Source organism: Wasmannia auropunctata, unplaced genomic scaffold (genome assembly GCF_000956235.1).
Source record: "Wasmannia auropunctata unplaced genomic scaffold, wasmannia.A_1.0 LD336088.1, whole genome shotgun sequence".
In the NCBI taxonomy this organism is placed as follows: domain Eukaryota; kingdom Metazoa; phylum Arthropoda; class Insecta; order Hymenoptera; family Formicidae; genus Wasmannia; species Wasmannia auropunctata.
The window spans coordinates 1,813,654-1,826,568 of record NW_012026802.1 but is presented as its reverse complement, the minus strand read 5'-3'; the positions used below and the strand labels follow the sequence as shown (position 1 = coordinate 1,826,568).

At 41.7% G+C, this 12,915-nt stretch overlaps 1 protein-coding gene across 1 annotated transcript in view; it reads left to right on the top strand.

Moving 5' to 3' along the window:
• LOC105448236 (cationic amino acid transporter 2) overlaps positions 1–12,915 on the top strand; it is a 71,598-nt gene that overhangs the window by 23,619 nt on the left and 35,064 nt on the right. Inside the window, exon 2 of the mRNA XM_011686699.1 lies at positions 12,202–12,349. Coding sequence (XP_011685001.1) covers positions 12,206–12,349 — 144 coding nt within the window. The 5' untranslated portion in view covers positions 12,202–12,205. The remainder of the gene's footprint in view (positions 1–12,201; positions 12,350–12,915) is intronic.

The following is a 12,915-nucleotide window of genomic DNA, read 5'->3' as shown; positions in this document are numbered from 1 at the left end:
CACCGCGCCGTGCCGTACCGTTACCGCGTGATAGTCGTTTTCATATCAATTTCAACTTATTTGTCCCGAGCAAACACAGCTCTCTTTCTCTCTCTCTCTCTCTCTCTCTCTCTCTCTCTTTCTCTCTCTCTCTCTCTGTTCCACCTTCGCATTTATTTCGTCCTGTAATCGCGAAATAAAATAATATTAATTGAATTTTTTTCGTAATTTCGCACTCTCCGCAATGTTTCTCATAATTGAAAGTTTGTAGAGCTTTCCGGAGGATTAAATCGTGTAACTTTTGCAAACGTGTTACTTTGACACGTTACAATCGATTATTGATGGGCGAATTTTTCATTTCGCGAAAAATTCGCGAATTTTTCGCGGGACAATTTTCGGAATGGAGCGTTATTGCCGTGTGCAGCGAAACGCAATACGTTCCATACGTTAAAGTATTAAAGTGCGCGTTGAATTTCGCTACGGAAATTCGATTTTTCGTCGACACGCTCGTGATTTTGATCTATATAAGCGCACAACCAGCAAACAGCGTCTTTGTTCCCCAATTGTCACTCGCTCCCGCACTATTTTGTCGTTCTTATTGGAGAAGCAGGGAACACGAACAGTCGATTTGTTCGTATTCAGATGTACATCGTGTGCAGATTAAATACCGACGAGTTTGCTCGTCGGCAAAGTGTAGGATGGATGGAAGAGAGAGAGAGAGAGGGTGAGGGGCGAGAAAACGAGAGAAATGGAAGAAGACTCGAGTATCTCGCGCTCTCGAAGGTGCCGAGCATTGCGGGCCGTTATTCAAAAGACCGCGCCGGTATTGGCTTCTACAGAAGGAATCTCTCCACGTTCAACGGCAGCAGTGCCGGTTCGTTTAATTATCTTCCATAAGATTTTCCATGAGAACGATTCTATTACGTGCGGTGACGTTCGCCTAGGCGCTATAACGCTCTCCCGACTTCGTCCGACGTGCTCGGACTAGCTATTCGCGACTAATTTCTTGGCAAACTCGTGGACGATATTAATCTTCCGAGCAAAATCAATTTTGCACTTGTAACATTAAATAAATTTATTTTTACTATGTTATTATATATTCGCATTATTCGTTTGTATGCTTAATATATCGGATAATCATTAAAAAGGTTTTTAACATTTTCAAGAAGAGACTGCGAATGAATTCTATAAAGAATCGCTTTTTATATATATATTTAATTTCAACTTTAGGTTATATCGAGAAATAATTATAAATTGAAATTATATAAGAATTATTAGAAATAATTATTATATATATATATATTTAATTAGATTTACTTCTTTTTAAAATAAATTAATTTATTTTTATTTAAGGTAAACTAGCAATACGAGGAATATAATCTTGTATTTTTAAATCCCTATTATCGCTTTCCTAATTTTCAGCATAATAGAATTTTAATTCCATTTAATTTGATTTATGGAGTCCGGGATTAATATCGGATTTAATTAATTCGTATTTGTTATCGGCACATTGTGTCCTCTATTACGTGTCTACGGCATGTTCTCGGACGCTGTTGCGACAGGACCGTTTTCACGTTTAGACACTAGCAGGGATGTATTATACGTAGCGTTGTAACCGTAGCGTGATTTATGCGCGACAATGGCGACGATAAAATCTCCTCTGTACGGTTTATGCTCTTGTTACGAGCAATTCCACAGTGGGACGGGTATTTCGCGAGTTGCGTATAACACGCCACACCGGCGCGGTGAGGTTACAACGAGAAACGGGCGTGGACCTACGCTCGCGTAGGTAATTGAATCCGAACGCCGGGAGAGACCTCCAGCGCTGGAAGTTTGTGCGCTGGAAGCAATCAAAACTTGAGGTGCGCGGAAGTCACGAGGAAATGTCGATTTGCGAAATCAAAATCTCGCTCGGAAGACCAGAAACTGGTGAGACTGTTATTGTTGTTGATTAGCGATCCGAATATGTAATATCGAAATCTTGAGAAACGCTTTGACTATATAAATATGGACTGCTAGTCCCCCCACTTTTACTATGTAAAAGACATATGCCCGGTGTCGCCAAACTGAAGTTGGTTGAGGTATCGAACTTCGATTGTTAGGCTCCACCCCAGTCAGTAAAAAAATGTCAAATATGTCAAAATGTATTAAATGTTATGTTGAAAATTGATAGGGAGTCGGAAAAAATTTCAAATCGATGGAAAGAAATGAAAAATAGACTCAGCACCTTTCCTTTACACGTCGTAAACACAGTGCTTTCCGAGTAGCCTTCCCCCACCCCGCAGAAAATTACTGACTGAGGTGGAGTTTACATCTTCCAGCTTGGCGACACGTATGAAGTTAATCACTATCAGTCCATACTTATATAGTCAAAGGAGAAACGATGTAAAAGATTGAACCAAAAGATGAATCGCAAAAAATCATGAGAAGCGCCGTTGAGGGAAATATTTCGGTTTTCGCGCTATCAAACGGCACATCGGCCCGTTCGATTTAAAGGATTATCGCGCGGTTATCGTGATGCTCCGCGATGCACGACGAACTTTAACACGCTGACGTACGTATCTCCTTAAACGCTCCGAACTTCGGTGCGATGAGAAGTTAATAACGACGACGTACGACGAGTCTCGTATAGCCCGTTCTCGTTATCGGGACGGCATAATTTGAAGAATGATCACCCCCGGGCTCTCTCTCTCTCTCTCTCTCTCTCTCTCTCTCTCTTACTTCCCTCTATGAAACTTCGCGAGTTCGTCAAATTTATGTATTCGAGCGAACCGGCTTACGCCGCAAAGTTGCTTTAGCCGGGCACTATGTAAAGACCGAAGTGCCCTGTTTAAAGAGCCGCTCGACCGTACCCGAGCGTTATTTGCGCATAAATGACGGGGATTGAGCGATATACATATCGTAATACACAATCCCGTCATCGCCGGGATCATTAATCGGATAGACGCGATTGTTTAATTGTACGTTGACCCTCCGGAGGATTGCGGAATTGCGAATTGATTGAACGATTGAATAATGATCGCGCAATCAAATATGTATATTGAAGCGCATAATTAGATAATTCTGTAAAAAAAAAACATCTGTCTTATATTTCGAAAAGACAAAAAAAAATAGCAAAAATATAAAATCAATACAATTAAAAAAAATTTCTCATCTTTTGTCTCGATATTATTGAGCTAAGTATAGAATTTAATATTCCTGCCCCTTATAATGTACTTTAAGGATATCAGTTAAAAATAAAAATTTATCGGCGTGTGATATTGAAAGTATGTATCATATTAAGAAAAATGGACAAATATAGCGCGTAAACATCGAGGTCACGCGTAAAACTGGGACGCAAATCGCGAAGACGGATGGTCGTGTACCCCACCGTGTCTTCCCACATTCGTTTTAAACTCAAGAATTCGAGGTATCGCGTCGTTTCAGCCAAGCAAATCGCGCGCGGTGAGTGAGGTATCGAACTATTAGGACGCGGCATCCGACACTGACAAATTACAGCGATACATCGTGCGACGTACGTTACGCGCGTTGATTTTCCTATACGCACGCGAGGATCGGGAGCGAATCGCCAAGATCGTAAATTTGCCACCGAGGTGCCATCGTTAAAATGTCTGCAGCGTTACCCGCATTAACTCTCTCGCGGTATATACGTCGCAGGAAGATTGTATCGTTTTTCAATTATGCAAACGAAACGCGAGGCAGAAATAAGTGGCCGGTATATCTATAAGGAGAAAATTGAAAAGATATTTAAATTTCAAGCGAATCTTAATTGCGTTTCCCGCTGACTTTTGCAGACGAGAGAGTCAGATTGAGTCTCTTAATCTCATCTTAATTTTGAAGCTGCTAAAGAGATCGGGAACCTAAAAATATCATAAGATTCGACTATCTTTGGATATTTTATTTTAATATTCGCATTTTAATATTCTCATTTCATCATCAATCTTCTATCTTTGCCGGACGAAATTTCAAAGTTTCATTTCATACATGTAAAACGCGAAGTATACACGTGTATTAAAAAAAAGCGTTTCTGCGTAGCGCACGGAATCCAACAATGCTGTTTAATCCAGGAGTTTAAACCGCGTGAGGCTCGCTGTAAAACCTGCTTGTTATTCTTTCGATATTATTTAACCGAGAGATTTCAGCGGCGCGAAAATTTCCCGTTGGATTCACCTCTTTCGGTATCCGCGGTATCGACCGAAACGCGATTACCTCCGCTTATCCTTTTTGATAAACAGGCTCCGCCGACCGCGTAGTCGTTAATTCCGTTTTGCGTTTTATCGCGTCGCAACCGAATGATCAAACTCGGTCGCCGATCGTTAACGCGGCGACCGATTTCACGGAGGCAGTGCTACGCTATCATTGTATAAAATCGCGCTGATCCAATTAAACGTTAATTATGTGCGTACCGTATTGATAGTGGCAATAACAGTCGAGCACGATTATTGCAGTACAAAATAAATCGTCCAATTCGTTAAACGGGATAATTTTATTCCAAACGTAGTACAAACGTAGCGCACATGATCCTTTTTTTAATCTAAAAAAAGATATTGATCCGCGTTCTTTTACAAAATAATGAGATGCCCTCTTTGAATTTATATAACCGGCCATTTGTATCTGGCATCATTTTTATGAACGCGAGCTTTGAATATCTAGAAATTATTAAATTTTGTAGACTATTTGGTTACATTGAAAATAATTTTAATTCAATTATATTTTTATTACGACTAATTGAAACTCTGTTTTTCTTTAACGAAATAATTGATTACATCAATAGCGGAAGAGAACGTTCGCGCATATCAAAGAGTTGAATTTCAGTTAAAAAATTATGCAATAAAGCGCATTGTTGTTGTTTTTGATGCATTTTAGAGCAACGCTGCAGTTAATTTATAATTTACAGCGCAATTTATAATTTATTAAGCGTGATTCGTGATTTAGAATGATCAACGAGAGAGACTCTGCTGCATTTATTTGCTTGCTCATCGTGCACTTTTACAGTGTGTACTTACCGCATTATATATTTATCACGTTGGAATCACAACGCTTTCGCAAACATGCGCGCGAGCGTCGTTAGCGTCATCCGTTTTATTCAACGGATGCGACTAGTGATCGAGCTCAATCATTAGGTCGACCCTCGGGAAATCCGCGCTCGGGTAAAATCACATCTTTCACGCGGTTATTTTAGTATTATACATACGCATATATATATATATATATATATATATATATCTCATCTGAAACAACTTTTTCCGTCTGACATTTCGACGCGAAACCTGTCCCGACACGTTATTGATATCTGCGGAATCGGAGAAAATTGTCGGAATAGAGAAACGTGTCAGCATGCAAAATTCAACGTTTGAGATTGAGAAAGTGCGTGCGAGTTTGAGCTTGACTTTTAGCTCTATATTCACCTTCGAAATTTAAATAAGATTAAGGAGAACCAATTTCTCTCCCGCGGAAGACGCGATGTGAGATTGTTCCGCTCAGAATACCCTCGAATCCACACCGCGAGACCGCCTGAGACCGCGTCTTCTTGCTCGTGACAATTGCTATACGTCATGGAACAGTCTAACTAAAATTAACGTAGATTATCTACGGCTATGTCTCTTTCCATTTCATTATACGACATCGCATGTGAACAAGTATAGCGGCACGAATATGGGCACGACCCCTTATTGAATATCCTGAATCCTCGGGAGCTGCATAAAGAGAAAGTTTTGCAATCGCGTAACGCGGGGAAGTTCGCGAGTTATCGGCTCGGCTGACTTCTGCCGCGATTGCAGAATTTCCGACGGCAGCAAACTCACCACGTGTTATATACAACGAACGCGAATAAGATCCTCCAATTTGTAGTTTATGACGGGAGGGATCTCGACTCCGGATTAGAATTCTCACGTCCGGCCTATTCTTCGAGGGAGCTACAGAGAGAAGGGAGATGAGAGATGAGCTGATATCGCCAGGGAGGAGAGAGAGAGAGAGAGAGAGAGAGAGAGAGAGAGAGATATCTTCTCTTGAATGTACCTACGGGAATATTCGCGCGTATACGTGTAGGACGTTGTATGTGTACGTGCACACGTGTTAGTACACTGACATTACGGTTAGGTTGTTTTAACGGCACCGGGAGGTGAACACACCGCGAGGGCGGGGATCGATAACCGCAAAATCGCCAGCCGTGACCGTTCAGGATATAGGCAGAAGGAGGAAAAGAGAGCGAGAGCGAGAGCGAGAGCGAGAGAGAGAGAGAGAGAGAGAGAGAGAGTCGAGCTCCCTCGCCTTCGTTCTACAAAGTGTATTCTCCTTTTTTCGCGAGGGAAGTATCGGCATCCTGGTTACAGGGGATAATCCTATTCCGAAGTTTTGTAGGGTTCTTTACGGAGCTACGCGAGGATAGCGTGAGAATGACGCCGTTCCTTAATCCCGGAATGCTGTACACGTCATATCTAAATACTTAATGCGATAAGTGCGCAATGCAAAAGAACACGGGTATGCAAATAACGTTCGCGCGAAGTGGAATCCTTTTTCGATCGCTGTTAAACGATAAATCACGCTTACAAATCGTATATAAAGTCGTGAATTTTATCCGTAAACTTTTACTCTTCTTACGGTGCACGATAGCAAAACTGACATACAAAAATTGAATAATTTTATAGCGTGTCCGACGTGCGCGTGGAGCTAATGAAATATTATTCACTCGGCGCGCGTTTCTAATCGTCGCCTGTGAAAAAAAATTGCGAATTAAAAAATTACCTGCAGCTGCTAAAAACGAGAAACGCGACTGTCATTATCGCGTTCATTATCGCATGCTGCGACCTGTGTAGCGCCCAAGTATCGATCTCTTCGCACGCGAGGAATTTAAATTAAGCGAATTTTAAACAAATTTCGCGGGAACGAACGTCATTCTCTCTCCTCCGACCCCCTCTGAGAGAGGGAACGTTCGTGGTCTCTGGAAATTCCAGGGTCGAAGTTATAACGTCGCGGGGAGTGCGAAGGGCCGTGTACTGGGGCCGCACACACGCAGGAACGGCTGCCTACCTCTCATCGAAGGGCAGGCAGCTTGCGAGCACGAAGTCACGATTTCTCTCTTCTCTCGGAAGAATGAAAAAGCACCGCGACCAATGAGAGACGGGGCGTGTCGGCTTGAATAAAATTAACATAGTATTAAAAACGGTATTTTCCCCTTTTACCTTTCTTTCTCTCTCTCTTTTTCTCTCTCGTGGCTCGCTCGCGCGCGATAACGACCGACCGACCGACTCGGAAGCGGCTTCTGCCGCGCTGCGATATCACGCCTCTTACAAATCGTATGGAAATAACCGCGCCGCTGCGAACGCGAACCCGATTATTATCTACGTTTTTCTTTCTGCAAATTCTCCATGTAATCGTGCTTAAGCCCCGAGGCTTGCCCGAGAGAGTCAGAACTTGATTGTACACGTAATGTTCCGCCGTACAGCGTATGCATTACAAATATTTTCTTTAATGAAATGACGTGCAATATTTGGTATCAAAATATTTGAAGAAAAATGTAAAAATTGTCAATTACGCTAATAAACCTTTCGCTTAACGTCGCAGCATTTGCTTCGTCGCGTTTCCAGTTTTATAAAGTTGACGTAGGTAACAACATGTTGCAACAATTGCGCGCGCCGTCCTTCCTCGCGAGAGTATTTATTGTGCCGATTTATTAATTAACGGCGCGCGACGCGGCGCACCCAGCGGCCCTGTCGCAAACATTCCCGACATTGCATTTCTAACAATCCATTCGTAAAAACACCGTCCGCTCGCAATTGTTTCCTCATCCGTTTAACGTGGCCTCGACGCGAGTATAATTGTTTACCGTTGTTTACGCTCCCCGCGTATTCCGCGCGTGCATACGAGATTGCGATCGTCGCCACGGGACGATTCGATCCTGTCGATAAATCGCTCGTACAGGTGTTACGGGCGTTCCCGTCGTCGTCGTCGTCATCAACGTCGTCGCGCACGTCATAAATCACGCTACGCGTGATCTAGGACCGCGGTCGGATTTCCGTCGCGTTCGACTCCCGGGGCATCTGGGTGTGTTGAGCCCCGTATACCCGTCGTGACTCGCGCAACGATGCCGCGCGCGTTCGATACGCGAAATGGAGAACGGATCCCTTCGGTAGGGCAATCACGTAATAGCATATCGCGCGGAGGGGATCTAAATGCATCCCCTCGTTAAAGAGAATAAACACGAGGGAAGGGAAGGAAGGAAAGAAGGAGGCAAGGATTTCGAAAGATTGATTATTGGTCTTGTTGCTCGAGAAGTTACAGAAACGTTGTTTCAAGTTTCAAGCTAACGCAAAGCTCTTCGTGACCAGAGATTAGAGAAGAGGAAAATTCCGTTTAAAAGAAAAAGTCGCAACGGGTGCTCGCCGTTTTCTGCCGTTTTAGCTGTGTTGAGCGACCCTTGGCGGGGACCTCTTCTTAATGATCGAAGAATGAACGGGACGTGCTTCCGTTTCATCGCGACTGTGTTCCGCCGCCGATGGTCGCGCGATAAGCAGCGGCACGAGTGCGCGTTTTCCCGCTCCTTTAATTAAAAAACTCGCGCGCGTGATATCGTCGGGAGAGATCGCGTTACGGCGGAACGGAGCCGCGATATTATTTTTCTTTCGCGGATATCTTGCGAATTGCAATTTCCTATACGGGCGAAACTTTGTTTGGCCGGTGTTTTTAAACTTGTCGGTATTGTGTCGCGCGCGTACTCGCGTGTCGTATTATCGTCCCTTTTAAAGCTGGCATTCTCTGAAAATCGAAAAGCAGTGCTAACGAATCGCGGCACAATGTTCCCATGTTTTTTTATTGTTTTGTGAACAAATTTTGTAAATTAAATAAATTTATGATATTACACGATAATCGCAGTTCTAATCTCTAGATTTTAATATAGAAAATTTAATTTTATTCGCGATAGAAATAAATTTCTTATGAACTTATTTTCAAATCGCTTTTTGTAATATAAAACACAATCGTGTGTTATTCTCTCGGAGCCTAATACTCTTATTTTATTTATAATCATGCGTGCAATATTTATTTATTTATTCAATTATCTAGATATTTAAATATTTTATTTTTAATTATGTGTACAGGAAATATTTATGTATTTAAATATTTCTACATTTCATAATGTGACGTAAAAGTAAATATAATAAATAATGAAATATGAGAGACATAAAGATAAAAATGCCGCGCGTGCGCGATTTAACAATAAGTTTCGCTAACGAGAAGTCGATTGAGAATACATTTGCATTCCGCGATGGCATCCCGCAGCGCGATGACAAGGTCTGAAACACGAAAGAAGGTGACGGGTAAAGGGCCGGCTGATGTTTTCAACACGAAATATCACATGAGTATAGTATACAAAGGGTTAATTGCGTTCTGCCACGTTAAGGCGCGATTATGCGGTGCGGTCGGTCGATTTCACGGAGAATCACCCGCTGTAATGCTCTGTGCTGCTTCGAAACAAAATCGCGCTTGCATCATTGAAAACTACTTTTGCATGTTACTTAGCAGAACGCGAGGAGAGAAGTACTCATGCATATTGAAGGCTCGGGACGTACTCTCGTAAGATTTTTATTTCCGACTTCACGAGCCGTCCTCAATACTTTCGCTAAGCGCCTATCGCACGGCTTTTCGGAGCCGAGAAAACAGATTTTGACGTACGTGTTTTTGTTTAACAATTTAAACATTTTGAAAACATGCCACACGCGGAATTGCATAAATCACATTTTTATGTGAATATTACAAAAAGAAAATAAGGGAAATATTACGCGTCGAAGTATTACGTTATTACGCAGTAAGAATGTAATTATTATTTCTCTCAAGTTCCGGTAAAGTTTACGCGTTCTGCCTTATGAGCGTTTGATTATAAATACTTGTAAGGTTGCCGAAACCTGCGTATATTTGTGAAATTTCAGTCCGCTCACGAGGATTTCGGTGCAGTTTTCATCTCTGCTGGGAAATTTCGCGCGTGCCAAGCGATACGGATTTCGTGACTTGTCAGCATGACGTGTCGCACGTGCCAGTTTCTCTCTCTCTCTCTCTCCTTCTCAGTGGCTGCTAGGTAAAATTCCGAGCGTATCTTGAAAATCCATTATCTTCGGCGAGGGGCAAGTAAAATTTACTTTCAACCTCACCCGCGCGCGTATCCCCTGAATAATTTATTTCCTTTAATACGCCGAGTATCCACCATCCCATTCACTCGTTCGGCGATTATCCCGGCTGTTCGCTGTTTGCATAATCCGTCGTGAAGAGTGCATCGCGTCTGCATTATATACGGCAGTCTTACCGTGCGATGCTTTAATCGAGTTCGAGTAGCAGTAGGAGGACGAGTAATCGTTTCAATGGTCGCGATATCTCACCGGAACTTTCGTAGAATTATATCCGTTTGACATTTCCACGCGAAATTTATGGAAATAATTTCTTTCGCGGTAGTTCAATTATAAATACCGGACTCTCCTTTGACAAGCTGGCGAGAAGTTTCACTGTTCTTTGTAATATATACTTATATAATACAATACAATATAATATTAAATATGTAATAATACTTCAAATTAATATTGTGTTACTTACAAGCATTGATATTTCGATCCAAAGAAAATCTACTTTAAATTAATAAAATTAATAAAAAAATCTGCTATGAAAATTGGACAATTACGAGAAATAATTTGATTTTTAATAACGTCGAACAATCGAATTGATTAAAAGTCGCGATTTTGACGTTATTGCAGAATAATTTGCACGGGACGCGCATTGACACGTGTACACGCGCGATAATTTTTCATTCTCATAGATAAGCTCATAGAAAGTGTCGTCAAAGAAACGGCTGAAAGAGCTGCGCCGCGCGTAGAGGAGCAACGTCGCCGGATAATAAATCGATAATTCGTGTGCGCGACTTCCGACCCTGGGAACAAGCAAGCCGGAGAAAAGAGGGCCGCATATGTCGGTGACGGTTTTTTTCAGGGCTCTCGTTTGTCTCCAGAAACGGCCGATTTGCCGTTTGATTATGCGACGGAGTTGGCCATCTCTTCGTGGTTATGTCGTTTTGCGTTTTCAGAAAGGATGACGGATGAGGCCAGACGTTAACGGTTTCTTCTTTTTTTGTTTTATAGTCCCGCGTTCGCGTCTGATGGATTATTTGTCAGATACGCAATTTTTTTAAATTGTTTTCCGAATGTCTGACTAAATTGTTTTCATTTGTATTACTATATTGTCCATTTAGTCCATATGATCTCCGATACATTATGGGTATTTATGCAACACTTATTTCCTGGAAACAGAAATCTTTATATCATATATCCTTATTGCGTTCAGAATACTATATATTCTCACTAGGCCTATTTCTACCAATGCAGATTATTTTTAATCTCGATTTAATTTACTCTTTATTTTTTTCTAATTCTAAAAATTAGAAAAAAGTAAAGAGTAAGTTAAACTGAGATTAAAGTTATTCTACATTGATAAAAATGGACATTTGTCTAATTAAATTCTAAAATGTCTTCCGTTATTTTCGATTACTTTGACTATCGAAGATTATCCGGAAGTTTTACGATAAACTATCTTTTCGACTTATTTACTCTATTTATTTGATAACCTTTAAACTACATACACTCTTCGCGCCGCAGAAGCTATTTTTAATCTCATAAAGGGCTTATGTTCAGACAGATATTATTAATCCTCCACTGGAAATAACAGTCTCACACACATGATGGGTGTCATTTTTTTAATTACTTTTTACGCGCGTTTTTACTTTTCACGTGTACATTCCAGTATGCATTTTCACCGTGTAAACTTGGAGACACGGCTTGAAAAGCACGTTCAATTTTATCTCATCCTGCACGCGGATAGCGTAATTATCGTCAATTGCATATACCGCCCCTTTAATCCCCGTCCAACAAACGCCGGGGACTGTTCATACATTTCCGCAGATATTTGCTCTCTAATTATTTTCTCTCATTTCATCAGCAGACAGCTGACAGACGCGCGATGCTCGCCCGCGCGTGAAAACCTCATTTCATATTATATTACCCGATCATCCCATCGCCGATACATGTTTTCTGCGTAATATTTTATTTCACGTGCCTAACCTCCTCGCGGAGGATGTTTGTGGAAAACATCGATCAAAAGCACTTACCTGTTATTGCGGAAAAGACTTGCTCTCTTTCTCCTTCCGGGTGCAGCGTGGGTGAATATAACTCGCTCGCTCTTAATTTGCAGAAAAATGAAGCTCGACCTGGACCGGGAGAAGGGCCTCGAGCTCTTCGGCAAGCTGATACGTACAAAGAACATCGAAAGTCTGCAGGGTGATCAGCCCAAAACTGGTCCCGAGCCACTTCATCCAGCCGACTCCAAGCAGAAATTACAGGTAAAAATAATGAGAGAAAATACTGATACCTGTACGTGTAACTATTATTTTCTGTGACAGCGATACAGATTTAATTTAAGAACTTTGCATTGGAAGTTCGCTAAACGTCAATTAGTACTTTTAAGCGTGTACTTTAAAATGAAATTGAAACCGTATTGACGCGACTCTTGTCTTACTTTATTGGCTTTTCATATCTTCATTGCATTGCGGCTAGTCGTTTTGTTTCCTCCAGTTGCTTGTCGGAATTGTTACACGAACGAGCAAAGAAAACTGTAGGAGTGTAGTGAGGTAACTGAAAACGAGTGTGAGGGGTAAATTAAAGAGAGGCGGACGTTTAACAGCGCTCGTTGCTCCTAATTACCAATTGGAGTGGCGCTCCAACTTTTAGAGCGGCGAGAATAAAAGACGTGTGTGCGGCCGCTAACAGAAACTCGCGAGGGAAATTTGACTTTTGCATTAACAAAATCATAATTCTCGTAAATAATAGTTGTAAACACAATTTCGTGCGACATGAACGACCGACACGGGGGCATCGTCCTGCTCGTTTCGAATTTGTCCCAATAAGC